The following is a 26,567-nucleotide window of genomic DNA, read 5'->3' on the forward strand; positions in this document are numbered from 1 at the left end:
AGGCAGGTGTTCTACCTCTTGAGCCAATCCACCAGCCCTGAGTCAACATTTTAAGTGTTGGTGAGCACTGAAAATAGGAACAGAATTATTTCTGGGAAGGAAAGAGATCCCACACTGCTGAAAAAAGTCACTTATTGTGAGAATTATGAAATGATGACAAATGTCACTTATTCTGACTTAACATATGGAAAGTCTGAGGTATACAGCAGTGATGCTTAAAGTGAGCATTATGCATAGATAATGGAGTTTACCACATAGATAATATAGATATATGATTTAAATTCTTCATTGCCCCAAATTTTGTCCCCTGACAATTTGCTGGTATACCTACTGCTGGTAATTCCTACTGTTTACAATTAATTATTCCTTCAGGGTCATCTCAAGATTCTCAATAAATGTTTATCTAAATGACTGAAAAAATGAGAGACTGGAGACCTAGTCATTTAAATTGGACATCTGGTTTATATGACATGGGTAATAGCCTATTGGCTGTAGCATTCTCTAGAATATGTGCATATGATTTGGCCCATTATTAACTACTAGCTAGGTACAGGCTTTTGATGAAGTAGAACTCAGTGGGGTGACCCTTTATGTAGTGAAGAGGTAAGAAAATGCCTGGAGTTTTAGAACAGTTCCCTTGGCTTCTAGGATCTGAGGGAAAATGGAAGAAATCCAAGCTACAGTTTACATTAAGTAACCTGGATGCTACATGAGTTTTGAAATCTCAGAGGGAAAGTGAATATGGTGAAAGTGGATGTCACAAAAGTGTTACACACTTTACAATGTTCTAATAAATCCTGTAGCTCCACCTGATTCCATCTCTACACAGAGATGATTTTTAATTTCCACTTTTTTGGTAGCACTGAAATTTGAACTCGGGGCTTCACACTTGCTAGGCAGGTGCTTGAGCCACTCTACCAGCCCAGAGATGATTTTTAAAAACAAGAAGTATGAGTCAATCCAAAATAAAGTATAAAGAAATGCCAGCATTAAGAGACCACCATTATAAACCATAGCAGCCCTGTTTATACATCCATTGCTCCAATCCTAAATTCTCCTGCTCCAGACTCCCCTAAATCTACATAATTTTTTTCTTATATGCCCAATTGTGTAGTTTAACTTAACCTCTCAGACTAAGACCTCCCATCTTTCTGCTGCTTCAGTCCCTTTTCCATGGTCAAGTGGAAAAATAGGGGTGAAGGAAGGGATTAGCAAACAGTCGTACTTTATTTTATGACATTTTAAGTCAAATACACAGAGTAATTAATAGGTACATGCTTACAGAAATGCACTTTCTGTAAAGGAGGGTGAGAAGGGTGGCAGGTGAGCAGTGGCCTAATTGCCCATGGCAAATGTTGACAGTTGGAGGGGGAGTCTGTGTGACTTGTCACAAGCTTCAATACTGCCATGGTCCCAGGAGGGGAAACTGGCAGTTCGGAAGGGCACTTCTGAATGTACTGTTGCGAAATATCTGGAGAGTTCTAGACAGGAGGAAGCAAGGAGGTGGGCTGGAAGGACAGGCCTCTGTTTGCCAGCAAGGTGACCTCTAGGCCACTGACAACCACTGGTCCCACCAACAGCCATGGTTTCATGCAGGGGACCTGGGCCACACCAGTAACAGGGGTCACGCTGACCACTACAGGTCCCACTGAGAGCCAGGGCCACACCAACAGCCTTGGGGCTCACTGGTTCTTTGGCCTGAAGCCACAGAGAAACTCATGTGAGGAATAAAAAAAAGATTCTGTAAGCAGCCCATGATCTCTAGTAACAATCATTACATTTAGTAAGAACAGAAACACGCTTTGCTCTTCTGACACAGTGCCTGAAATGCACAGAACCTACAAAAATAGCAATAGTCTCAGAATACCCCATTTTCTGCCTGATAGTTATTGAGCACAAAGTAAAGAAACATAGAAAATAAACATTTGGGGTTTTCTGTTTGTTTCTGTTTTTACACAAACTCTGCACAGGGCCTTGACTTCTTAGGGTCTGGCAGGGGGAGTGGTGCATGGCGACAGGTGCTGGGTCCCAGCCCAGCAGTGGCTGCTGGTTGGGCATAGGGCAAGTTCTTGCCACTCTTGACCATGTGGTTGTTCACTTTGGGCCCTGAGACTGTTCAAACTGCTGGCCTCCCCAGTAGGCAGCTGGGATCTTTAGTGAATTTGTGTGAGCAGAAGTTCTCTGCTTTCAGAGAGTCCTACACTACATGGCCCAGCTCCTCGACTTCATCCTTCTGATTATCCCAGTAGCCTATGGGTCCACATAGGGACTGCCCTGCATCGCAGGGCCTGAAGTTCTTGTTCTGATAGAGTACAATCCTTGGGGCCCCCGCCACCCAGGCTGCTGTGGGCTTGACGTGGTTGCTGATGGGGTTGCACTGGTTGTTGACTTTCTACTCTGTGGCAGCTGGTTCCTCTCTAGCTCTTCCTGCATTTTCATGTCACCCACATGCAGATGACTGCACAGGTCAACCACAGCATACTGAAAATCTGCACAGCACTGACATCAGCAGGACGGGGAAGGACCCACCTATGACAACCGCTTCCACCTTGACCTCAGTGATAGCTAACAGTAGCAAGCTGTCCCCCAGCTGTGTGATGGTAGCCATGATGGTGTGGAGCCACGCTGTGGGTCAGGCTGCCATCAGTCAGGTCACTTGAAGAGCTGAAGAACATGAGCGCCTCCACAGTGCTGGTCCCCAAAGATGCTGGGTCCCAGAGGAGCAGCAGCAGCCGGTGACCTTGTGCAAGCCTGGAGTGGATCCCAAAGTAGATGGTGTCCTGGTTAAAGCACAGCATGAAGTGTGTTGTCCAGGTGGCCAGAGCATGCCAAGCAGTGGGTGCTAGACGGCTGGGTCTCCTATACCCCACCATTCTCACAGGCCTCACAGGATGGCTACAACCACTGGCCCGGGGACTTCTCCCAACACTGCTTCCCCAGTGGACACTGAGCACTCGGGACGTTGGACTGTCCAGACAAGACAAGGTTTCCACCCACACCACACCTTGTCGCAGTCCCTGTGTCCATACTGGCAGCAGCAACTGTTGGAGTAATCCACCCAGGAGTACCCATGTAGGGACAATATGCCCTGTGACCAGCAGGACCTGGTGCCAGTTCTGCCTGGTGGGCAGCTGCAGTGGTACCTATTGATCTCATCTACACAGGTGGCCCCATAGACGCAGGATGAGGACTTGCACTTATCAGTGTTGATGCAACTGTCAGGACCTATGAAACTGAGTGCATACTCACAGTGGAACCAGTTGACACCATCAATGTAGAGACCACTCTGTAGCAGGGCATCCAGTTGCAGCTGTTGGTGTTGTGTGTACAGGTGTAGCCCTCCCTGCTTGGTGGGCAGGTGCAGCACAGAGGGGTCACTGTTGGTGCAGGAGTAGACATCACACGGGAACTTGTGTGAGTGGTACTTCTTGCCCTACCAGCCACTGTCACACATGCAGAAATCTTTGACCAGGTTGTAGCAGCGGTGGCAGCTGTGGTGGTGATCAGGGAGGCAGTTGTTGGGATTCACCAACAACAGAGCTCACCTTCCAGCTGCTGGGGCAGAAGTAATGGAAGGCATCTACCTTGTCAATACAAGCATCTCTGTTGCAGCAGTGCTGGCCCAGGCCATCGTCAATGTTCTCATGGCTGTAGGTGCCCATGAAGCTACTGTCACAGATGCAGAAGTTGCTCCCAGGCTAGCTGATGCAGTGCCTGTGGGGACTGCACACTTCAGAAGGTGCCGTGCTGGGCACGCTGGATCCTGCCTCCTCCATCCCTCCCCTAGCCATCAATCATTGTGCAGGCCCTGCCAAGGCACAGCTCCCTGGGCACTGAGCAGTTCTTGCCGTCCTAGTTTTTGGGGCAGGTGCAGTAGTAGTCCAAGGTTGTAGCAGCAAGGCAGGGGCTCAGATCCCAGAAGTCCAAGTCCACCTAGCAGAGCAGTTCGGAGAGGCCCCCCAGGACAGTGGCAGCAGAAGTTATCCCACAAGTCCTCACATGTTGCCCCCACAGCAGGGGCTGCTAGCACACTCAACTAGCTCCAGCTAGCAGTGCCCACCTCCAAAGCCCCACAGGGGAACATGCACTCCTACCTGTTCACCAGATTCTTGCAGGTTCCATTGTTCTGACATTGATACCCTTTCAGCCCAGGAAGTCATTGACATTGATACCCTTCCAGGGCAGTCATTGACATTGATACCCTTCCAGCCCAGGAGGCAATTACAGTAAATAGCAGCCAATCAGGTTTTTGCAGGAAACTGGGATTATAGGTACTAGGGTTTGAATTCAGGGCCTCATGCTTGCTAGGCAGGCACTCCATCACCTGAACCACATCTTCAGCCCAGGGTTTTGCAGGAAAAAACATTAAGGCACAGGCAAGGCTTCCCTTTCCAGTCATTGTCAACCATCTGGAAGGTTGACAATGCAATGCTTGGGGCAGATGCATTCAAAGCCATCCACTTGGTCCACATAGTCTCATCACTGGCTGCACAGAATTTGAAGCATACTCATTCAGTGTGAAGTACATGGGCATGTCCATTCCAGCCCAATGGACAGTGACATTCAAAGCTGGATGGCACTTTATAGCAAAAGCCCCCACTGGCATATGGGTTGGAGGTAATGGTATGCCAGCCCTCTAGAAGTTCTTGTTGAAACAGGTGCAGTGGTTAGGCCTGGCTTGATGCTGGTGCCCCACTAACTAGGAGGTGGCTGCTGCAGTAGTTCAGGCTTTTGTCACAGAGGTTGCTCCAGCTGATCTCACAGTAGCAAAGCCAGGGGCTGTATCAGCCGCTGTGCATGCAGCCAAGGTATGGGACTGAACTTACTATGCCAGCCATCTCTTGGACCTGTGCTCCCCAGGCATTGAGCATCCCCTGCAGAGTAAATTGCATCCTTATTTACACATATCTTTCTTGCGCTCCTTGTCCATCCAGTCATCCATGCAGGCCTTGTTGCCTTACTGGTCGGTCGCAAGTGTAGTGGCCAAAGAAGTCATTTTGGGGCCAGCTGAATTTGTCACAGGTGGCACTACAGTAGATCTTCCAGTGCAGGGGAATCTGCAGCTCCCAGAGTTACCATGTGAATGCTGAAATGCAACTCTTCTAGCAGTCCTCGGGGTTGATCATGCCTGTAGGCAACACTGGCCCAATCAGCAGCTTCTCTTTGAGGGGAGTTGAATCAACCAGCTGCCCCCAGGAGTATCACACAGGCCTGAGAAACCAACCCTACTTGGTGGCTTCAGGGCAACAGGACAGCAAGGCAGAGGTCAACTTCAGGCCCTGTAGTGGCTAAGGAGCACTGGCCTGGTCCCAGACCACCCTTCAGACACCGTGAGCAGCATTTATGCTCCCAGACCAAGTAGGGGGTACAGCTAGGTGGAGGTCTGCAAGAAGAAATGTCCAGACCACTCTGTGGGCATGAGCCTCAGGCCCCATGCCAAAGCCCACGACTGCCAGCCACCATGGCCCTGCTCCAACACCAATGTCCCTGCTGGCACCATATCCAGCCCTGGCCCACATCTCAGCCCTCTCACCCTCCCTCCAACACAGTAAGTGGTTCCCAGCAGTACAGGGCACTGCCTCTTCCTTCCTTCCTTCCTTCCTGCCTTCCTTCCTTCCTTCCTTCCTTCCTTCCTTCTTTTGTCTCTCTCTCTCTTTTCTTTATTTTTTGAGGTACTGGGGCCATGTTCCAGTCCTTTTGCTGTTCATTATTTTTCAGATAGGGTCTCATGCTTTTGCTGGGCTGTTGGTAGTCTGTGATACAGCTACCTCAGTCTCCCACATAGCTGAGATGACAGTACACCATCAGGTCTGGCTTACTGCTTCTCTCTATATGAGCCCAGCAGCCCCTCAGCTGGGTCTCAGACTGTGGTAGACACCCTGAGCCTAGGTGGCACCCAGCTCCACACTACTACTCTTCACATTTTCCACAAGAGATCCAGGAATCCTCCTGATCCCACTTCTCCCTCCTGCTTGGTTAGCACAGGCCTGGGGAGATCCGTCCTCAAGAGCTCTTGCCTCATCTGACCCCTGCCCTGCTCTCAGCCTGGCCCATCTGTGTGTCCCCAGCATGACTGGTAGCCTTGAGTCTCAGCTGGACTCAGCTTCCAGCTGCCCATGCACATTGCCCTAGAGGTCTCATGAGGCCACACCTAACCTTGACTCCATGTCCAGCCCTTCAGCCAACCCCTTGAGTCCACCTTCAAGAACAGCCAGAGACCCCTCGGTTCCTCAGGCTTCCCAGATCCAGCCTCCCCAACCATCCTGATTCACACAGCAGCCTCCCTTCTGGCCCTACAGACTACATCCACATGGAAGCCTGAGAAATCCACCACCAGAAAGAGGCTGGCATCTTCACAGTGGCCTGATGGTTCTGTGACCTGAGCCTCGCCTTGTTGACCTCATCATCCCTCAAGCACAGGAACCTCTCACAACTCCTCCAACACCACGTAAAATTATGCCTTGGGACATTTGCACCTGCTTCCCCCTCTGCCTGTGAGGCTTTTAGCCATTTTTCTGTGGAAAACCCTCTCTGCCTCATCACCACAGAGCTGAGATCCCCTATGCACAGATAGCCAGCCTAGGAGAGATAGCCTTTTGTCCCCATGTTCCAGGTCAGATGGGTAGAGAAGGGTCCACAAAGTCCGAGAGCCACTTGAGAGTGTCCCACTCCACCACATCACCAACATGGTCCCCAAAAGAACATGCCCAGAAGGACAAGACTAAAGAAGCCAGAGCAGGAAGGAAAACAGTGCATATACAATTCTATAAAATTATAAACATGGCAGAGCTTCCTGGCACCCAGAGCAAAAGTGAAACCACACACAAAATCCTCTAGGTAGAAGAAGCATTCCTGGTACATAAGCTTTTGTCCCCAGCAAAGGACCAGGACCATGGCTACAAGCACCCCTGTGACAGAAGAGGACCAGTCTCCCAGTACCTTGAGGGAAGCCCTGTTTGCAGCCTCCCTCCTGGGCCCACCTGGCCCAGGGCTTACCATCCAGAGTGGCTCCTGAGCTCTGTCTCAGGTCTGCATGATGACCATGATGAATACTGCAGGCATGAGAGGGGTGCTGAGAGGAGGCCAGTAAGGTGCTTGATGCAAAATCGTTATTCAACAACAATCTTTTGAGGGACAACGTGGTTTTCAGTTTTTTGTTTTGGTAGTACTGGGGTTTGAACTCATGGCCTGGTGCTTGCTAGACTGGTGCTCTACCACTGACCCATGCCTAGTTTTACTTTAGTAAACTGTGTCTTGATCACTTCAAAGTCTCCTTTAGCTCACTGCAGGTGATCTTCCCCCCCACACACACACACCGGACATTAACACCCAAACTCAGAAATATTATTCTCAATCTCCTGTTTTCTTCTTGCTTGTATACTAGTCAGAATGATAATGACTATAATACAATAGTCTAGGTTACATATCAGTGAAAGAATATTGGAGCTCTGGATACAGAATGGAGCTGCATATCGAAGATGTTCATGTCATACTCGAGGGATAGTATTTCCTACAGGATACAGTGAACAGTGACAAAAAAGCAGGCCAGTCATATTAATAGGGCATTAAACTTTGGTGAATAAATTGGATTGAAAACTGCAGGAAAAAGCAGGAGAATCTTAGTTTTTATGTCTTCTGGCAGTGTAGAAGATTGACAAGAACACTATTTTTTTCTTTTTCAAATTTGACCCCGTATTTCTATAGACACAGGTATTATTGGAACATACTAAAGAAAAATCTGGATTTTCTTCTCTGGAGACCACTGAGTGGCGTTCTTTAATAGGAGGAAAGATGATAACCAGCAGTATTTCTGTTGCATTGGAGAGGGAGGGCAGATGGAAAGATTTCAGGGATAGCATGGGAGATGTTCCTTCCTCTATGATACCTGCACACTAGGGGAAGATTTCTCTGATTAATTCTGGCAAATGACATTTGTGGGGGCTCTGTTCCCCCCAAGCTATCCAGTGTATTAGACATACGTTCATTTGTGTGCCTACTATGTCACCAGTTTCTTTAAGGCAAGGATCCTGTCTTTTCATCTTTGTGTTCCTAGAGTCTTCCAATTGATATAGAGGCTAGACAGGGAGTTAGAGAACTGGATGCCTTAGAACTAAGGCTTGGGTGATAAAGAATCACATCCTAGATTGATAATATTAAAAGAATGGCTTGTGATATACAGCAGTGTCTTGCTGACCTGAAGCCCCTGGAGCCCACAGATAATAACAGCCTCCACCTGACCACAAGCCCTCACCCCATCCCACCAGACTTCTGGGAGGAATCACTGACACATTGCCCAGTGTCTGAGAGTTAAGGACACAAAACCCAGCTTCGCAGGACTGACCACCCCCATTTCTGCAGACCTCAATAAAGGCTTGAGGTCTCACGACCTCCGCCACAGCATTCCTTGAGTCTGCCCACCTTCTTGCCAGAGGGTGCACTTTTGCTTTGCTTTCCCTTTGCTTTGCATTACTGAATCTTTCCTTCTCATACCTCTTTGCCTTGGTAAAATTTTTTTTCCCCACAAACCCAGGCACCGAAATCCCTGACACCTGTACTGGGACCCAGACATCCATGACATGCAAAATGGTAGCGTGTGTAGTTGTTGAACCAGTGGAAAATGGGCATTCATAAAGAACAAGATTACAGGCTATCTCACAGTAAAAGCACTAGCATTAAAGGCTCAGTGATAATTATTAAGATAATACTGATTACATTCAACCTACACTTTCTAGTAATTTACTTTTAAAACTCTTTATTGAGATGTTAAGTAAGCCTACGGCTACAGAATTAGCTTCTAAATTCTTTCTCCCCCGCCTCCCTTAGGTGAGTTTATCCAGTGTCTCGGTGCCCATGAGTGTTCTACGAAAGCATTAGCTAAGACCTAGAACATATGATGTATTAGCTTCCATATTTAATTTGATGGTGATTGCGAATCAGATTCAAGTCCTTAAACCCCAGCTGTACTCCAGGAGTTGGGGAACAAAATCGCCACCCCCCTCCTAGTTCCGGGCGGAACCGGGAGTGTGTTACCACGAAGCGATTGCTTTTGCCTGGCGGAGGCTTATCGGGAGAGGACCAGGCTCCATACAGCGGTGGGAAGGTAAGTCAAGAACGTGTCAGTGTGGAAGGGAGCCGGGGCCGCTTAGATTTAGGAGGCCGCGCTTCGTCGGCTTGGAGGAGCGTCTACTTCAGTCATGGTGGCACCCGCGGTGCTGCGCGCTTTGCGCAAGAACAAGACTCTCCGCTACGGAGTCCCCATGTTGGTGAGTGGGGCGGGCGGTCATGGGCGGGAAGAAGCAGGTGACAGGGCCCCGGGCCAGGAAAGGGCTGGGGCACGTGGAGCGCTTTGGGTGGCGGTTCTTCTGCTTGCCCCGCCCCTGTCCGTGGTAGCCCGACAGCGTCCCCGTCGTGAACGCGGTTTTGTTTCCGTCCCCATTTCATAGTTAAGTAAACGGAATCTCAGAGAATGATCTCGCCAGAGTTTAACTCAATCCGGACGGTTACTAAGCATGCTAAGCAATCCTAAGGTTTTGTGCTGAACCCAGTAAGATTGTATGAATAATGTCTAGCACGGCTTCTGCCATCACGTGGTCGCTGTGTTATGGTTTATATTTATTTCTAAGGCGCTGTTTTAGACCTAGCTTTGGTGTTTATCCGTCACATCGAGTTCTACACTGAGATCCCGATAAATGTCATGAGGACACAGGTTGAGGCTGACATGAGACCAACCTAAGTTAGGATCCAGATAGTTACTTTTTTTTTTTTTTTTTGCTGTTTGACCATGGACAAGTTATTTTGCTTCACAAGCGTCCATTCCATTCGTAGTGAATGAAATAAAGCATATGAAGAAAAGGTGATTTTTAAAATACAGAACAGCTGGCTACTTTGGTGTGAATATTGGCACAGGTGAAGTTGCCAACTTTTGCAGTTTAGCAATATTAAAGGAAAGGAGTGACCTTGGAAAAGTAATAGGCTTTTAATTCGTCTTTGATGAATCTGAGTTTTTTGCATCTTTAGGAAACTCCGTAGTATGTTTTTTAAAGAGTTTAAAGATAGGTGTTTATCTTTATAGCTAGAGTAATCGTATTTGTATAGATGATAGGGCATGTGTGAAAACTGTCCTCTGCAGATTCCTCTGCCATTCAAAAGCTTTGTGATTTTAATCACGGACCTGTAATCATCATCATGTCATTATAGAAGCCAGTTTGATTTTCTCAGCTTTCAAAATGATCAAACCCAAGATCTTAAAAGCTCTAAATACCAAAGTACCCATTAGGGTTTTCTTCCTTTGTTTTAGTTCATCAACTGGAAAGTACATCAGTAGTCTTCTTCCCAGTATGTTACACTAAATTGCTCCTTATGTGTATACTGTTCCCAGGGGACCATGTTTCTCAGTATTGACCCTATACATGCAAATAATTTTGTAGAGGAAAATGCTGTATTCAGTACTCTAAAATCCAACACAACTGGAAAGAACTCAAAAGATATATGCTCTTAGTCATGTGTCAGATATGTCATAATCACTGTGCTACATTTATGTTCAAGCTGATGCCATTTTCTCTCTTGGATAAATAGTAATGCTTCACAGGAATCTTTATTCAACCCTATACAGAAGAGAACTTGGAATGCCAGGTATATGCTAAAAATACTCTGCTGTTTCTCCCAAACTTGAAAAGAGACTATATTTGTTGTGTCAACTTCCATACTGCATGTTTAGTTCCCAAGATTTACCTTTCTAATCCAACCAGTGACCTGCCGGTTCCTCCACATTTAAAGTGTTCTGTTCCATTGTTTTTAGTGTATTCTCAGATGTAGCCATCTAATTTTAAACATACTTACTCTAAAAGAAACATCATCAGACTCCACATTCTCTACCCTTATCCAACTTCAAGCAATCTATTTTTTTCCATAAACTTACTTACTCTGGGTATTTCATATTAACAGAATAATATAACGTGGGCTTCTATGACTGATTCTTTTAAACTTTGAATAATATTTTTCAAGGTTTATTCATGATATATATCAATACTTCCTTTTTTATGGCTATACAATATTCTAGTGTTTGGATATATATAATTTTGCTTATGCAGTAATTGAGTTATTTCCATTGTTTGGCTATTATAAATAATGCTACTATGTATATTCATGTACAAGTATTTTGTGAAAGCATGTTTTTATTTCTCTTGAGTAGATACCTAGGAGTAGGATTTCAGAGTCATACAACTCCATGCTGACCTTTTTGAGGAACTGTCAAACTGTTTTCCAAAGTAGCTGCATCATTTTGCATTCTTCATCGCTAGTGTCTGAGGTTTCCAATTTCTCTACATCCTGTTGTCACTTTTGTCCATCTTTTTTATTATTATCCTTTCTGGTGAGTGAAGTGGTGTCTTATTTTGTTTTTCATTTCCCTAATGTCTGATGATTTGTATCTTCTCAAATATTTGTTGGTTATCTGTATATCTACTTTGGAGAAGATATGTGTTTAAATCCTTTGTCCATATTTTAATTAGACTATTTTTCCTTAATTTAGACAGAGGTTTCTTTAAAAACCTGAGCCAGTGAGAGTTTGGGGCCTCCTTAGGTCTGTCCTGAGTGTACACATTGCTCCGGATATGGGCACAGTTCTATTCATATATATGACTTTTCTAAATTCCCATGAGTCTTTGAAGCTGCAGTGTCAAATAGGAATGCTGGTTTTCAGTTCAAAGTACTGTTTCTCATTGAAAATATACACTTTGAGGTTTTAAGTTACATAGGCTATTTAAATTAGCAGAACCAAATGACATCACCTAGGGACTGGATGTTGTTTGAGAATAGATAGAAGAGGTGTAAAAACTGAGATTTTGGGGTACTTCAACATTGGTATGGTGAGGAATAATGAGTAAAAAGAGACTGAGAAGAGGTAGGAAAACAGGGGTGTGTCTTTTCATTGAAATTAAGAGGCAAAAGTAACTTATAGAATGAATTATCAGTATTGATATTACAGGTGTTAGCTGTTTATATATAACAAATACTTTTCCCAATTTGTGGTCTTTTGAATTGATGTTTTGTTAATTTATCAGAATAGAAGTTTAAAATTTTTTTCCTGTGGTCACATTGTTTTAATACTCATAACCTCAAGGTTTTGTTGGTATTCTAAATTTCAAAATTATGAGTTTATATTTTATAATGTTTTATGTTCTTCAATCAGTGACATAAAGATATTGATAGAAAGAGGAAGATAGGGATCAAACTTTATTTTTTTCAAAATGACTAGACTTTCACACCTTTAGGATGTGGAATTAAAGCCAATTAGGTTTTTGGAGAAGATAGATGGTAAAGCAGCAGTGACAATTTAGGAGCTCTTTTAAGGTTTTCCACATACTGAGGAGTGTGTCTTATTTCAAGACATTCTTTTATATCTGATAAGAAAATGAGGACAGTGTTGGCCAGTTCACTAATTTTGCAAAATCATGAAACTAAAAGAATTCTGGTCTTAAAGAAACAAGGCCAGAGATTAATTCCTGGGTTTACCTCTGTAGTTATGGTGTTAAAAGAAAAACTCCAAAGGAAATAAAATTTTCAGAGTTCAAGCAAAGAAGGTTCATGAATCAAGTGGCACTTTGAACTAGAAGAGGTTTAGAGAGTTCCCTTCTGCCATAGTGGCAGTAAGTATTTATAGACACAACAGGAAATGAAGTACAGAAAGTTTGATTATTTACAGCTAGGCATTTGCCTTTTTTGAACACAGTCTTCTCAGTTAGCTGATCGGGTTTCTATTTGTTTACCTATTAAGTTAGGTGACATAGGAACTCTAGCCTTAGAGTTAACTTAAATTTAAGTTAACAATGGGCTAGTCACTTAGTTGGGTGAGCTTTTATTTCCTCGTCTATGAAATGGTTTTGTTTTGTTTTCTTTTTATTTCCCCCTTAGCTGATAGCTCAGTTGTACATGCTTGTCACAATGTCATTTAAAGCATAGATCAAGTACAAGTACAGGGTGCTGATTTTGGTATTTGGTAATGATGTATTATAGTTTTTCCAAAATAATACAATAGCCTCTTTTATCCAAGGTTTCACTTTCTGTGGTTTTGCACTGAACTGTTGTCTGAAAAATTAAATGGAAAATTCTAAAAATAAACAATTCATAAGTTTTAATCACCATTTATTATAGTATATTGTTATAATTGTTCTATTTTATTTCAGTTATTATTAATTTGTTACTGTGCCTAATTTTTAAATTAAATTTCATCACAGTTATGTATGTATTGGGAAAACATAGTACATGTAGTGTCAGTATGTTCCGAGATTTCAGGAATTGGTGAAATGTCTTAGAAGGTGACCCTTACTGTGTCTACTCTGAAAAGATGAATGATAACTCACCAGGAAAAATAACCTGTAGGATGTTGTATAGTCTCGCTCAGTTGTTGCTTAGTTAAGTATAAAAAGACTGATTTCTGCCCTTCTATTTTGTGTAATTGTTTCCTTTGTTTCAGTTGCTGATTGTTGGAGGTTCTTTTGGTCTTCGTGAGTTTTCACAAATCCGCTATGATGCTGTGAAGGTTAAAGTAAGTATAATTGGAGTTTGACTTGTATGTGATATGTGTTTTAGTTTAGAAGAATATATTCAGTATACTTAGCAGTATAAATTTGTCTTGCTTTTCAAATCTGATAAACAATCTTTGCACTTTTATTATTTAAAATGCCATTAATGACCACATGAAAGTGAAACACGTAATGTAAAGAATTCAGTAATCTTTCGGCTTATTCACTAGGTTTACAATATTGTTTGCAAATACTCTCTTGTGTAGTTGTTAGAATTCATAGGAACATGAGTCAACAATTTTACTTCACTTTTTTCTCCAATTATAAATCACCTTTTTTTTTTTCTTTTTTGGTACTGAGGTTTGAACTCATGGCCTAATGCTTGCTAGGCAGGCAACTCTGCCACCTCAACTACAACCCCAGCCCACTATTTCATTTTAATACCAGTAATTTTATAAAATGATTTGTATCTTAATAATTGATACTTCCTTTTAAAGAAGGAAAATTATTTTTATTTATAAATGAAGATATCTATCTTTTTATGGTGTCTGCTTTGTGGTAGGACTGTACTACTTTCTTCATTTTATATCTGAGGAAAGTGAAGCTCAGTAAGCTTGAGTACCTTGCCTATAGTCATGTGGCTACTCCTGAGGAGAGCTAAGATTCTCACCTGCTATGATTGCCCCTTTACTGTCAAGTTCATGCCAAGAGTTACATAAGAACTCTGGTTCATTCATTGAGAAGAATATAATTTCTACTTGTGGCACATGTCTGATATTTGAAGGTTTTTTCCCAAGTAAAATCTGTATATCATCAGCAGACCTCAGTAATATTGGTGGAAAGTAAAGCTCACAAAGATTATTCAACTTTCTTAATTTTGTGGCTGCAGACAAGCCAACTACAGCTAGTCCTAAAGAGAGGTAGGAATTAGAGTAAATACTACATTTAAAACTAATATGTAGCTTTTATGAGGGTATAGAAAAAATTTTAGTTAAGTGAACAATTTTGGTTAGTTAATTTTCAGTCAACTAATTATTGTCAATTTAATTGTGTTAAAAAGTTTTGGTTAACATCCCACTTACTTTATCAAGGAATTTTTTTCACTTTTCCCTTAACATGAAAGTTTTAGTAATCTGATTTTTGGATGTAGAAGATCATATATGTATTTGGAAAAGAATTAAATATTTATTATATGTTAATTATTTGTTAGGTCCTACAGATAAGTGTAAAGAAACTAGTTCTTTTAAAGTTTATAGTGTACCAGTAAGCCTGCCTTATTTGTGGATTTATTACATATGGCTTTGACAAAGCATGGTCAAAAAATAAACAAGTAAATACATAAAAAAACAAAAGTAATTTCAAAACCAAAAAATTTAAATTCCTGTCTGTGCATTACACAGCTCAGTTGATACAGAGAAGCTCTCAGTCAGCCCCACCTTATCATCAGCTGTGTTTAAATCATTGCGTGACCTGCTGAGTGCTTCCTCGACCTTTATTAATGCCTCCCCAAAAGCAAATGGTGCCCAGAAAAGCAAGGTAAAAGTTACAGTAATCCTCTAAAGCAAAAAAGGGCATGTAAAGTGCTTAATTTCAGTGATAAAGGGAAAATTTTAGATTTGTTGAAAAGCTGCAGAAGTTGGGTGGTGTTATGGGAAAAATGACTCGGGCATCCACAATATTTGAAATAAAGAACTTGAAATGACATCTAGTTTTTGATGAGCAACATTAATGTGTACAACAGTAATTTTTGTAACAGTAATGTAGCCTACTCCTTGAGGTTTCAATTTATGGATACTCAGACCTACTGTATATCTAGTATAAACATATATTCCTTTGTAGAGTTACTGAACTTTACACATCTTGAGCATCCATGGTTTTACCTCAGTAGCATTCTTATTGAAATGCGCAGATACCTAAGGTCTACTATAATCGAGGCTTGAAGACATCTCGTACTTTTCTTTGTGTAGTAGAATTTCATATAAAACATTACTAGAATTTTAAGAAGAGGCATACAGTTTAGACTTGAAAAGGGGGCATTTAAAAAAGTTTATTTAAGGTATTAACCCTTGAATTTGGCTTTAAGAATGAGTATGAGTTTAAACCAGGCACCAGTGGCTCACACCTGTAAACCTAGCTACTTAGGCTGAGACCAGGAGGATCACAGTTTGAGGCCAGCCTGGGTAAATAGTTTTTAAGAGCCCCCCCCCCAACTCCAAAATAACCAGAGCAAAATGGACTTGAGGTGTTGCTCAAGGGATGGAAAGTCAGCTTTGCAAGCGAGAAGCCCTGAGTTCAAGCTCCAGTCCCACTTAAAAAAAAAATAGAGGTATGAGTAAGTAGTAGAGGTGATTTATGTTCCTTAAGGTAAAGGGCACATGCTGAGATACTCATTTTAGAAGTGTCTCTCTTGCAGTAGAGTACAGGATGGATAGGGATTGGAGGAACAAGATAGAAGGGAAGAGATTGTTCAGATTGGAAGTAGAGAAACCTGTTAGGAGTCTATGTTAGTAACTTTCATTGCTATGACAGTATACCTGAGATAAACAACTTAAAAGGAGGAAATGTTTATTTTGGCACCAGTTTCAGAGGTTTCAGCCCATGGTCAGCTGACTCATTGCTTTTCAGCCTATGACAAGGCAGAGCATCATGACGGGGAGCACATGGTGGAGCAAAGCAGCTCATTACCTTGGGTAGGAAGAAAAAAAGAGAGAGGAAGGGGCTTCAAGGGCACAGCCCCAGTGGCCCACTTTAACTACAGTAGTTCTCATAACCTCCCAGTAGCCCATTAAACTATGAATCCATGAATGGATGAATCCATTGATCAGGTCAGAGCCCTCATGATCCAATCACATCCCAAAGACCCTACCTCTGCATACTGCAGAGCCTTTAGTATATGAGCTTTTGGGGAACATTTCGGATCCAAACCATAATAGACTCTGTGATAGTAGAATAGATGAAGAATAATAGAACATGAAGTAAAGTATTGCAGTAACAATAAAGAGAAATGAATGGGTTCCAGAAAAAAAAATTAGCAGCAAATTAATAGTATTTGATGAGCACTGTAATATATGTCATATAAAAATATGAATAATGCTAAAATGTTTCAATTTTGGTTTTGAGGACTGGATAAATCATGGTGCTAACCACCCAGTTGAGGAAAGAGAATGCAGAAGATTGAGAAAACAGGAAGTCTAGAAGGTGGGAACAATGTAAAGAGATTTTAAGTAAGGCCAAGAGAATAAGATTTTTTTGAAGTTGATAGGATAAAGTCAGTTGAAGTCAATAGAATAGGTAAAAGAATGCGGTCAGGCTGTCTATATGAGGAGAGTAAGAGGACAAGGTTGAGTTAAGAGAGATAAGAGGAGAGGCCTACTGAGATTGAGAAGTTGGGGTAAAACTCAGGTGAAGTCAAGATCGAATTCAAACAAGGTAGTAAGGGTGAGGCTGTTGAGAGGAACTAAGAGGATGGATGAGTTTGGTCTTTAAGATATTAAGATTAGTTTGAGATTGACTGCAATTGCAAAGGTTGAGAAGTTGAGATCAAGGGGCTATGGTTAAGAGGGCAAGATTGCTGGAATCAAACTAAGTTGATACTGTAGCCTAGAAGACAAAGTTGGTTGAGAAGGACTAAGGGAGGATGAGTTCAGTTGAGGACTCTGGAGAAAGGTGGAGAAAAGACTATTGATTTAGCCATTGTAATTTGCCTGAGACTGTCCTGATTTTCATATTGAAAGTTCAGTATTCTATGACACAAAGATCCCTGCTTTTCTGTAATGGATGTGGAAAGTTGCCAGAAAGCAAGACCCACAAGGAGGCTTTAAAAAGTAAGAGCTGAAAGCAGCTGCCTTTAATTTTTTTGTGTGACACATATATGGCATAGTTTATCTGCTCTTTTTATTCTTGGATGCTGATGCTAACAACCATAACCTATAATAATGGATCATTCATTGTTATGTCACACCAAGTAATGTGATTTAAGTACGCAATTTAAGTATAGTGTACTCATGATTGCACTCATGACTTGTGCTTTGTAGCCAGATAGTGCAAATTTTTTTTAAATTAAAAAAAATTTTTTTTCCAGTATGTGGGATTGAACTTGGCTTAGGTGCTTGCTAGATAAGCGCTCTACTACTTGAGGCATGCCTCAAGTCCTTTTGCTTTTAGTTTTTTTTTCAGATAGGGCTTTTCACTAACTGCCTAGCTGTCCTCCAATTGTAATCCTCCTACCCCTACCTCCCAAGTAGATGGGATCACAGGCATGTACCACCACGCCAGGCTATAATTTTTTTAACATAAATATTGTGACCATATATTGTGTTCTAAGATTCAGGTAGTGAAAATGAGAACAATTATAATACCAATGCTACTATGATCCGGACATCACTGAAAAAGCTAAATAAAACTTACTTTAATGACAGGTGAAAAGGGCACATACAACTGGATTAGGGAGCTAAGTAAGACAATATTTTGCACAATATGCAAAAAAGCAATTGAAATTGGGCATATTGGAGATAGGTATGGGAACACATATAAGGACTGAACCGCACATGTCCAGGATCAGACAGGCAAGTACTTATAAATCAATCATAACTTTGTTCATTTCTTCCCCAAACACCAATACTCAGTCTAAGTTAGCAGATGCTGAGCTAGCTTGTGCAGACCATGCTAACAAGAATGTTCATTGTATTATTCCCCTGGGTAATCTATGAAACTGAGTAAAATTACGTTTTTCTGTTTCAGAAGTTAGGACTAAAGTGTCCTATGAGTGAACAAAAGAGGATATTCTGATACCAAATCTTTTGACTTCCAATAGTAAATAGCTGATTCTGTTAAATCCTACCAAATATTGTGCTTTCTATTGTATATTGAGTGATAAATTGAATCATGGGAATAAGAAGTATTTACCTTATCTCTTAGGTACGCTAAGATTTGGGAAAAAAAAGGAGTTTCTTCTGATTTCTTTGAAGATTTTAGATGAAACTGCAGATAACATAAAAAAATTGTTCATGTCTTGTAAAATGTTGCTTGCTCTTACCTAATTTTTTTCCTGCTTCCTTACAGGATTTCATTCAGATGTATATTAGACTATTTAACTATGTCTGACTTTTTTGTTTTATTTCCTTTTTCCTTTCTATGTTTTAATTTGTATGTTTTTCTGCTGTTTTATCTTCTAGTTATTAAATTTGTCTTTCGCTATACTCAGCCTCTTACTAAACCCATGTTTTGATTTTGTGATTTGTTATACCTTTTACTTTTCAACTGCTCATTTAATTATTCATTATATATTTTTGTACTTTAGAGAAATCTTCCATGTCATATTGTTATTCATTTTTTTCTTTATTCCTTGAACATATATAAGTTATAATTACTTTGGTTCACAATTTTTTTGGTGGTACTGGGATTTGAATTCAGGCCTCACGCTTGCTAGGCAGGTGCTCTATCACTTGAACCACTCCACCAGCCCTAAATTATAGCTACTGTAAAGTACTGTCTCCAACATTATAGTCAACTTTTGTCTAAATTCTTTCTTTTGGTCTATAATTATGTCTTTTAACATGTTTCATAATTTGTAAAATTATGTATTGGATGTTATTTGTAAATAATGGTAGAGGCTTCGCATGGTATTATTTTCCTCCAAAAGGGGGTATCTTTGGTGCTTTAATTTTTTTTTTTTTGCTAGGCAAATAGAGTGGGGTCTGATCCCTTTTAATATCTGGGAGAGACCCAAGTCATGGCTTGGTTGTAGTTTAAGTAAAAATTAGTTTATATTGGAGTCGTGGCTCAAGTGATAGAGCACTTACCTAGCAAGTGCTGGATCCTGAGTTCAAACCCCAGTAGCACAAAAACAACTTAGTTTCTCTCTGCTTCTTCCTTATTCCTAGGGCGTAGCCCTACATCACTTTCAAATAAGACTCCAGGAAATTCAGCTCTACTTTTCAGAGATTTTTCAGCTTAGTTGTATACGCTTATCTTACCTAGTTCAGAATTTAGGAACTGCTTTGAGGAAGATCCCTGTCGTGTCCTTTGATCTCTGTTTTTTGTCATTATAGCCCTCTATGATGATGTCTTTAAGCCCATCTAAACTAGCTTCAGGCCTTGGTTCTTTTTAAAAATTATTATTAGAGTATATTAACTGTACAAACTAATAGATTTCAATTTGACATTTCCATACGTGCATATAATATACTTCAATCATATCTGTCCCATTACTGTTTCTTACCCCCTCCTCCTTCCCTTATCCCTTCATGTTCCTAAAACTGCTCTCCTTTTACTTTCTTGTTCTTATTTTCTTAAATTCCACATGTAAGAGGAAAGCATGTGATACTTTTCTTTGTGAGACTAAGCCTTGGTTCTTACTAGTAGCTGTACCAGGCTTGGCATGTGTACCCAAGGGGAAAAATGTGCTTCCAACTCCAATTCTTAGCTCTTGTGGAATCATCCTTCTAATGGGTCTTTCTCTCTTGAACCCCAGGAGACTGTCAGGGGGTTTTTGGTCAGCTTTTTTTTTTGTTTTGTAAATTACTCTGACATCATTGGACATGTTTTTAATCTTATTTCATACAGAAAATAAAGGCACAGGAAGATAGTTTATCAAAATGTTATACAATAGAGCATTATCTTAGGTAAAGGTTTGACTTTTTAAAATTTTATCATTTTTACATTTACTTACGTGTGTATACATTATGTGGACCACCTCTCCTACCCTGCTCCCCTGCTGCCTCTGGTACCGCTCTCTTGTTCTTCAATTTTGTTGAAGAAAAAAACATATAAGATAAAAAGAAAAACATAGCGTTTTTGTAAGTTTGAGATAAGGATAGCTATACAGGGAGATTCCTTGTGTTTCCATGCATATGTGTTTTACAACCCAAATTGGTTCCTCTCTGCCAGAAGAGGTTTGATTTTAACATATGTGGAAAAGGCCAAAACTGCACATAATCTAAATTAGCACTGACTTTAATTCAAGAACTCAAAACAGTTATGTAGGAACTTTTGGATTTAGCTTTCATAGTACACCTTTTCCTTCATTCATCTCATCTTTGTCTCTTCATGGAGCATTTCAGTGGAACCTTCTAGTTATACTTCTAGTTTCCTGCTCTTAGGCTCTGTTCATTTACTCACTATTCAGCTGTTCCACATAATTTAATTTGACTTGTTTATTTCCACAATGACATTCTTCTTTCCTAAAGACTTTGCCATACACAAGTAACAGGCATTAGCTTCTCTGTGCCATTGCGGAATCCTTACTATTTATAGATATCTCTTTATTTTTGATCTGTGAAATGTATTTTTTGGTTTTCAAGTATTAGCATTTTTAATATTATTTTTATACAACAAAATTTGGGTTGGTGGTTAATAGACCTGGAGGCAGGGGGTCAATCTTCAAAGCCAAGATATGCTATTATTTTCCTTATATGTAATAATAAGGATAAAACTACTTCTAGGTCTTGTGAGGATCGGACAAGATGATATATGTCAAAATGCTTGGCAGTAGCAAGTGCTTAGTAATATTAGCTGCTGTTGGTTGTAGAGTGGTGGCGTAGTACTGTAGCTACTGCTGTGCAACTAGTGAGAATTTCGTCATGCGTTTTAAATTGGCCGTATTATCCCAGCAATCTCTTGTATAGCTTTTAAGATCGAAAACTGAATATAACAGACTTAAATGACTTATGAGTTCCTTTTTCTTTTCTACAGCTTGATCCTGAATTGGAAAAAAAACTGAAAATGAGTAAGATATCTTTAGAGTCAGAGTATGAGGTATGGTATTGTAATAGTCTGTTTTTAACAGTTTTACGAGTCATGATGGGTCTGTCAGCCTTAAGATAAATTATTAGTGTAGGAAAAAATATTTATTTTGAATATAGTATTTGGAAAACTGCAGCTTAAGTATCTTTTACCTGAAATACTTGGAACCAGAAGTGCTTCAGATTTTGAAGTTTTTTTCAGATAAACTTTATCTGAAAAACTTTATCCAAATCTAAAATGCTCTAAAGTCTTGGGGGGGAAGTTGTTTTTGTTTTGTTGTTGGTTTTTATTTATCTATTTTTGTGATGCCATGAATTGAATGCATAGCCTCATGCATTCTAGGTAAGTGCTCTAACTCTGAACTATACTCCCAGACTAAGATCTCAAAAATTTTAGTGTCATAAAGCACCCAGAATGTTTATGATTTCTGAGCATGTCATATTTCAGATGGTGGATTTAGGGGTGCTCAGCCTGTATATAATTATTTGAAAACAAAATAAAGATGGGTCCTATTTTCATATACTACAAATAATTCTACATAGGTTAAGCACTTAAAAATAAACAAAATGTTAAAAGTACTAGGAGGAAAAAATGCAAATTTTTTATGGTATTAAGATAGAAAACTATTAAATATGATACAAAACCCAGAAGCTGTAAAATTGAAGATAGATGAGTTCATACATAAGCTAAATAAGAATTTCCCCAAATATTTATCTTATGGCTATTTATTTAAACATGAAGAACACTTGCAAATCATTATGAAGAAGTGTAACAACTTAGTAAGAACATGGGCAAAGCATGTGAAGAGTTAGGGGAAAGAAAGTAAGTATCATTCTTAAACATATAAAGAGATGCTCAACAAATCATAGTAAGAATGTCAAAGTTATAATGAATTGTCATACTTCACTTTCTGCTTGTTTGATTAGCAAAAATTAAAAAGTTGAATAGCATATTGTGTTTTGGGATGTGGGGAAGTATGTAAACTCAGTTTGTTTTGTGTGTGTCTGTATGTTTTCCCATAATGGGATTGAACATGGGGTCTCAGTGTTTGCTAGGAAGCACTCTACTACCTGAGCCATGCCCCCAGTCTTTTTGCTTTTAGTTTGGTTTTTCAGATAGGTCTTAAATTAATTTTGCCCAGACTGGTGTTGAACCACAATTCTTTTACTTCCACCTCTTGAGTAGCTGGGGTTACAGACATGTGCCACCATGCCCAGCCTGGTTTGTTCATTTTCTAATTGGATCCTATTTACTTGTTTCTTTGTATGTCTGATCATTTTTTATTGAAAGGTGGACATGACCAATAATACATCGAAGAGTTTCTGAAGATGTTGATTTTCATTTTACCAGGCAGTTTATCAGTTGATCTTTTTGAACTTTGTTTTTGCTTTGTAAGGGAGAATCTGTAGAGAAGCTGTGGCATTTCCTTTGTGCCTATAACTTGGTGGAGTTCATTCTCCAAACTGTCTCCCCAGAGGAGCTTGTCAGGGCTTGGTTTTAAATGTTGGGGTGAGTCTAAAACAGGCCTATTCTTGAACATAATTCCTACTGGTGTCTTAGATGGATATCAAGGTCTTAGCAGGATATTAAGCAGAGGGCTCCACTCTGGCAGGGCTCAAAATCCAATATTCCTGACATTGCTTTTCCTCAGCATTTCTTGAGAGTATTCTTCATTCCATCATCTGGTAATTGGCTGTTAAGTCCTTAGTGGTCTCTCCTGTCATTCAGCCACTCTGCGTGTTTTGCAGAATTTCTACCAGGAACTTTTCTTGTAAAAGATCTCTAAAGACTGGGCACTTTCACATGAGCTTTTTATGTTACCTTTGCATCTCATCTAAGAATGGTTTTAAATTCTCTCAAGCATGTATATCTTACTTTATCTAGATAATGGCTATCACTCTGTTAAAGCCCTTTGATCATTTCAAAACCATACTGAAAATACCCTCTTCTTGCATACTAAATTAATAAAATTTTGTTCTTCCATATATATTTAATACAGATTCCTGTTTTTTATTTTAAAGTGTTTCTTCACTGCTTTCCTATTATTTAGTAAAAAAACGTTGCTACTTTAGGATATATAAGTAGCATGCTAGTAGTGATGCTGAGAAGGGTTTGTCTCTCTGGGAGTAGATTTTCCTTCTTGTTCCTTCAGAAACCATCTAGAATACTTGGTCCCACCTTTTCATGATTACTTATGAGGGCATTAATGCCCAGCTGGTTTAAAATCACTTGCTAAAGATTATACAGCTACTTAGTAAAAGTAATGGTTAGTATCCAAATGACAAGGTAAATGTATCATTTTCCCTGTCTTTGGATATAAATTATCCTGTGTTCTCTCAGCCTCTTTTTCTTTGCTATTGTATTCAATTATTCCAGAACAATCAAAGCAGCAGATGTACAAAAGTGTCTGTCAGAGTGGTGATCAGTAAAAGGATGAAGAAACATTTCTGTTCTTCCCTTGTGCTTAAGAGACACTTCAGAGTAAGTGAAGGTAGAATGATCCAAACTGTAATTGAATCTAGTTTTGATTGCCAAATAGGGTTTTGCTCATGGTAGCTGTGGAGAAAGTCTTTTCATTCTTCTTCCTTATTTTATTTATTTATTTATTTTAGCTTTTGAGGTACTGGGGTTTGAACTCAGGGCTTCATGCTGCTAGGTACTCTGTCTTTTCATTCTTTACCCTGGGCTCATTTCTCAGGTGCAACACAAATCCCCTTGGTCCCTTTTCTTTCTTTTGGAAGACTTTAGGGTCTCCACTTTTGTTCTTATTTTCTACCATCACCCATACTAGTCATTATTATGCTAGATCAGCCTTCACATTTACACTTGTTTATGCTTTCGGAAATAAGGTGTGTGGATTCTTTTTCTATTATTATGGGTGAAAAGATAGGCATTAACATCAATAGCAGGCAAGAAAAGTTTCTAAATCCTAAGAAATACAACATTGTTTTTTATTTATTGTGCTTGGTTTACATTTGATTTATTTGCTGAAATTGTAACTGCGGGCTTATTGGGTTCTTTCTTTTCACTTGTTATTCATTCAATGATGTTCTAAGCAAAACCACAGGGCTCCTATACTAATATGAATACTTTAACTTTTGTGGTTCTATAGAAGATAAAGGACTCCACTTTTGAAGACTGGAAGAATATTAGAGGCCCAAGGCCTTGGGAAGATCCTGATCTCCTCCAAGGACGAAATCCAGAAATCCTTAAGACTAAAACAACCTGACTATGCTCTTTTTTTTTTTTTTTTTTAAATAAAATGTTACCAGTTTGACATACTTCTAGTCCAATGGAAAGAAATTTCCAGACCTGCAGAAACCTGGATAATTTGATGACAAATAATCTTGATTAAAAAGTCAACTGCAAGTCTTTATGCTTTCCAGCTAGTCCACTCTCAAATGAAAGTAGCAGTGTTAACCACATATATACACCTTTTGATAAAAATGTGACTATTGCTACCCAAGTGTGTCATGCATTCCTACTCTCCAGTGGGCCACTCATACTCCTTTTTTTTTGGCATCCCTGGGTGGGCTCGGACCATATTCCTTTTCCACAACCACTAGGACATTTTGCTACTTCATTCTATTTATTTATTTATTTATTTGGCAGTACTGGGGTTTGAACTCAAGGCCTCACACTTGCTAAGCATTTGCTCTGCCATTTGAGCCACTCTGCCAGCCCTGCTACTTCATTCTGATTCTTAAAGAGAATAGTAGGCCTAGATCCAAATTCCCACAGCAAAATGTTAAACCTATACAAGAAAGTAATAGTGATTACAATCTAATAACAGTCTTGGTTTTATTTATGATGCCTGGTATAGTTTGCTAATCAGTCTCCAAAGCATCACTTGATTATTTTGACACTAGTAAATATGTCAAATAAATTATGTAACTCCCAGCTGGGTGCCAATGTCTTACACCCGTAATCCTAGCTACTCAGGAGGCAGAAATCAGGAGGATCACTGTTCGACGCCAGCCCCAGGCAAATAAGTTTGCAAGAGAATCTATCTCGAAAATACCAATCACAAAAAAGGGCTAGTGGGGTGGCTCAAGGTGTAGGCCATGAGTTCAAACCCTAGCACTACCAAAAAAAAAAAAAAGTATGTAACTCCCAGTTGAGTCGTAGTAGTACATGAAATGGCAGATTTGTTGAGGCAAGCCAGATATGACTATGATATGGGAGACACCAAGTTAATGTATCCTTTATACCTTAGCATAATTTGTATGCAAATTGACTCTTTCTTTCTTTTTTTACTTTAGGTTTGCTAGAATCTGATCACTAAGCAAAGGACAGGGAAGTTCATTTTTTGAATTCCTTTTCATCCCTGTCTTAGTCAATCTTGATTCCCTACCTCCTGGTATTTCCATACCGAGTTGTAAATACTGCCACTGTAACTGCCCAAAAAGAGATCACAAATCCACCCCACCTTTTCCCGAATCAAGATTTGTATTCTTTTTGGCAAACTAGTTTAGTAAAATGCAGAGGAAGCTCGTTGTCTATTGGTGATAATTTGTGGTAAATGTGGCTTGTAAGACTTATCTGGAGGAGTAATTGAATTTCATAGGGGAAAAAGAAGAGCTTCCACCTAAACCTCACTTCTTTGAAAAGCAGATCGTTGATGTAAATGTAAAACAGAACTATAAAAATGTGAAGGAAAAAACCAGGAGAAAGTCACTTAATAGTGAATAATTCTTGATGAACACATCTTACCAAAAAATGTTAATGAAAGAAAAACTTAGTCTGAACATGGTGGGTCACACATGTAATCCTGGCTACTTTGAAGGCAGACATAGTTTGAGGGCAGCCTAGGCAAAAAAAAAAAAAAAAAAAAAAAAAAACCCTATCTCAAAAAATGACCGTGGCATGGTGGTACACATCTATAATCCCAGCCACAATGGATAATGGAGGTAGGGGGATCATGATATAAGGCCAGCCCCATCAAAAGCTTGAGGCCCAATCTGAAAAATAAAAGCAAAAAGGGCTGGTGGCATGTCTCAAGTAGTAGAGTGTGTGCTTATAAAACATGAGGCCCTGAGTTCAAACCCCTCCCCAGTACTGCCAAAAAAGGACAAGAATTGATAAATTGACCTCATCCTCATCAAAATCACAAACTTTTTCTCCCTAAAGACTATTAAAAAGATAGGGAGGAAACCTATAGACTGGGGAAATATTGCAAAATAGATGTCTGGCAAAAGACTCAGATTTAGAATATGTAAAGAAATCTGAAAACTCAACAGTAAAAAACAAATCCAATTAGGAAATGAGCAAAAACAGAGTTTTCACTGGAAATGATTGGTG

General features: G+C 40.1%; 1 protein-coding gene and 1 pseudogene across 3 annotated transcripts; one reads left to right on the forward strand and one right to left on the reverse strand.

Annotated features, from left to right (window-relative positions):
- Positions 1 to 1,335: 1,335 nt before the first annotated feature.
- On the reverse strand, positions 1,336 to 6,262 carry LOC109693493 (protein jagged-2-like; annotated as a pseudogene).
- A 2,796-nt stretch (positions 6,263 to 9,058) lies between these two features.
- Cox16 (cytochrome c oxidase assembly factor COX16) lies at positions 9,059 to 24,727 on the forward strand. Of its 3 annotated transcripts, none has more exons than XM_020174836.2 (6): positions 9,079 to 9,263; positions 10,576 to 10,632; positions 11,192 to 11,371; positions 13,475 to 13,546; positions 21,216 to 21,278; positions 24,379 to 24,727. In XM_020174836.2, the coding sequence occupies exons 3-6, from the start codon at positions 11,228 to 11,230 to the stop codon at positions 24,493 to 24,495; spliced, it is 396 nt and encodes a 131-aa protein (XP_020030425.1). In that variant the 5' UTR covers positions 9,079 to 9,263; positions 10,576 to 10,632; positions 11,192 to 11,227; the 3' UTR covers positions 24,496 to 24,727. The 3 variants fall into 3 exon arrangements, with proteins under 3 accessions (XP_020030427.1, XP_020030425.1, XP_073923776.1); XM_074067675.1 differs by having other exon boundaries at positions 9,083 to 9,100; XM_020174838.2 differs by lacking the exons at positions 10,576 to 10,632; positions 11,192 to 11,371 and having other exon boundaries at positions 9,059 to 9,263.
- The last annotated feature ends 1,840 nt before the right edge of the window (positions 24,728 to 26,567 follow it).

Source organism: Castor canadensis, chromosome 3, assembly GCF_047511655.1.
Source record: "Castor canadensis chromosome 3, mCasCan1.hap1v2, whole genome shotgun sequence".
NCBI classification, from domain to species: domain Eukaryota; kingdom Metazoa; phylum Chordata; class Mammalia; order Rodentia; family Castoridae; genus Castor; species Castor canadensis.

Coding starts and splice junctions, on each gene's coding strand:
- Cox16 (XM_020174836.2), top strand. CDS start 11,228: ATGCTGACCTTTTTGAGGAACTGTCAAACTGTTTTCCAAAGTAGCTGC. Junction 11,372..13,474: donor TTTTATTATTATCCTTTCTG/GTGAGTGAAGTG, acceptor CCTTTGTTTCAG/TTGCTGATTGTTGGAGGTTC. Junction 21,279..24,378: donor CTTTAGAGTCAGAGTATGAG/GTATGGTATTGT, acceptor GTGGTTCTATAG/AAGATAAAGGACTCCACTTT.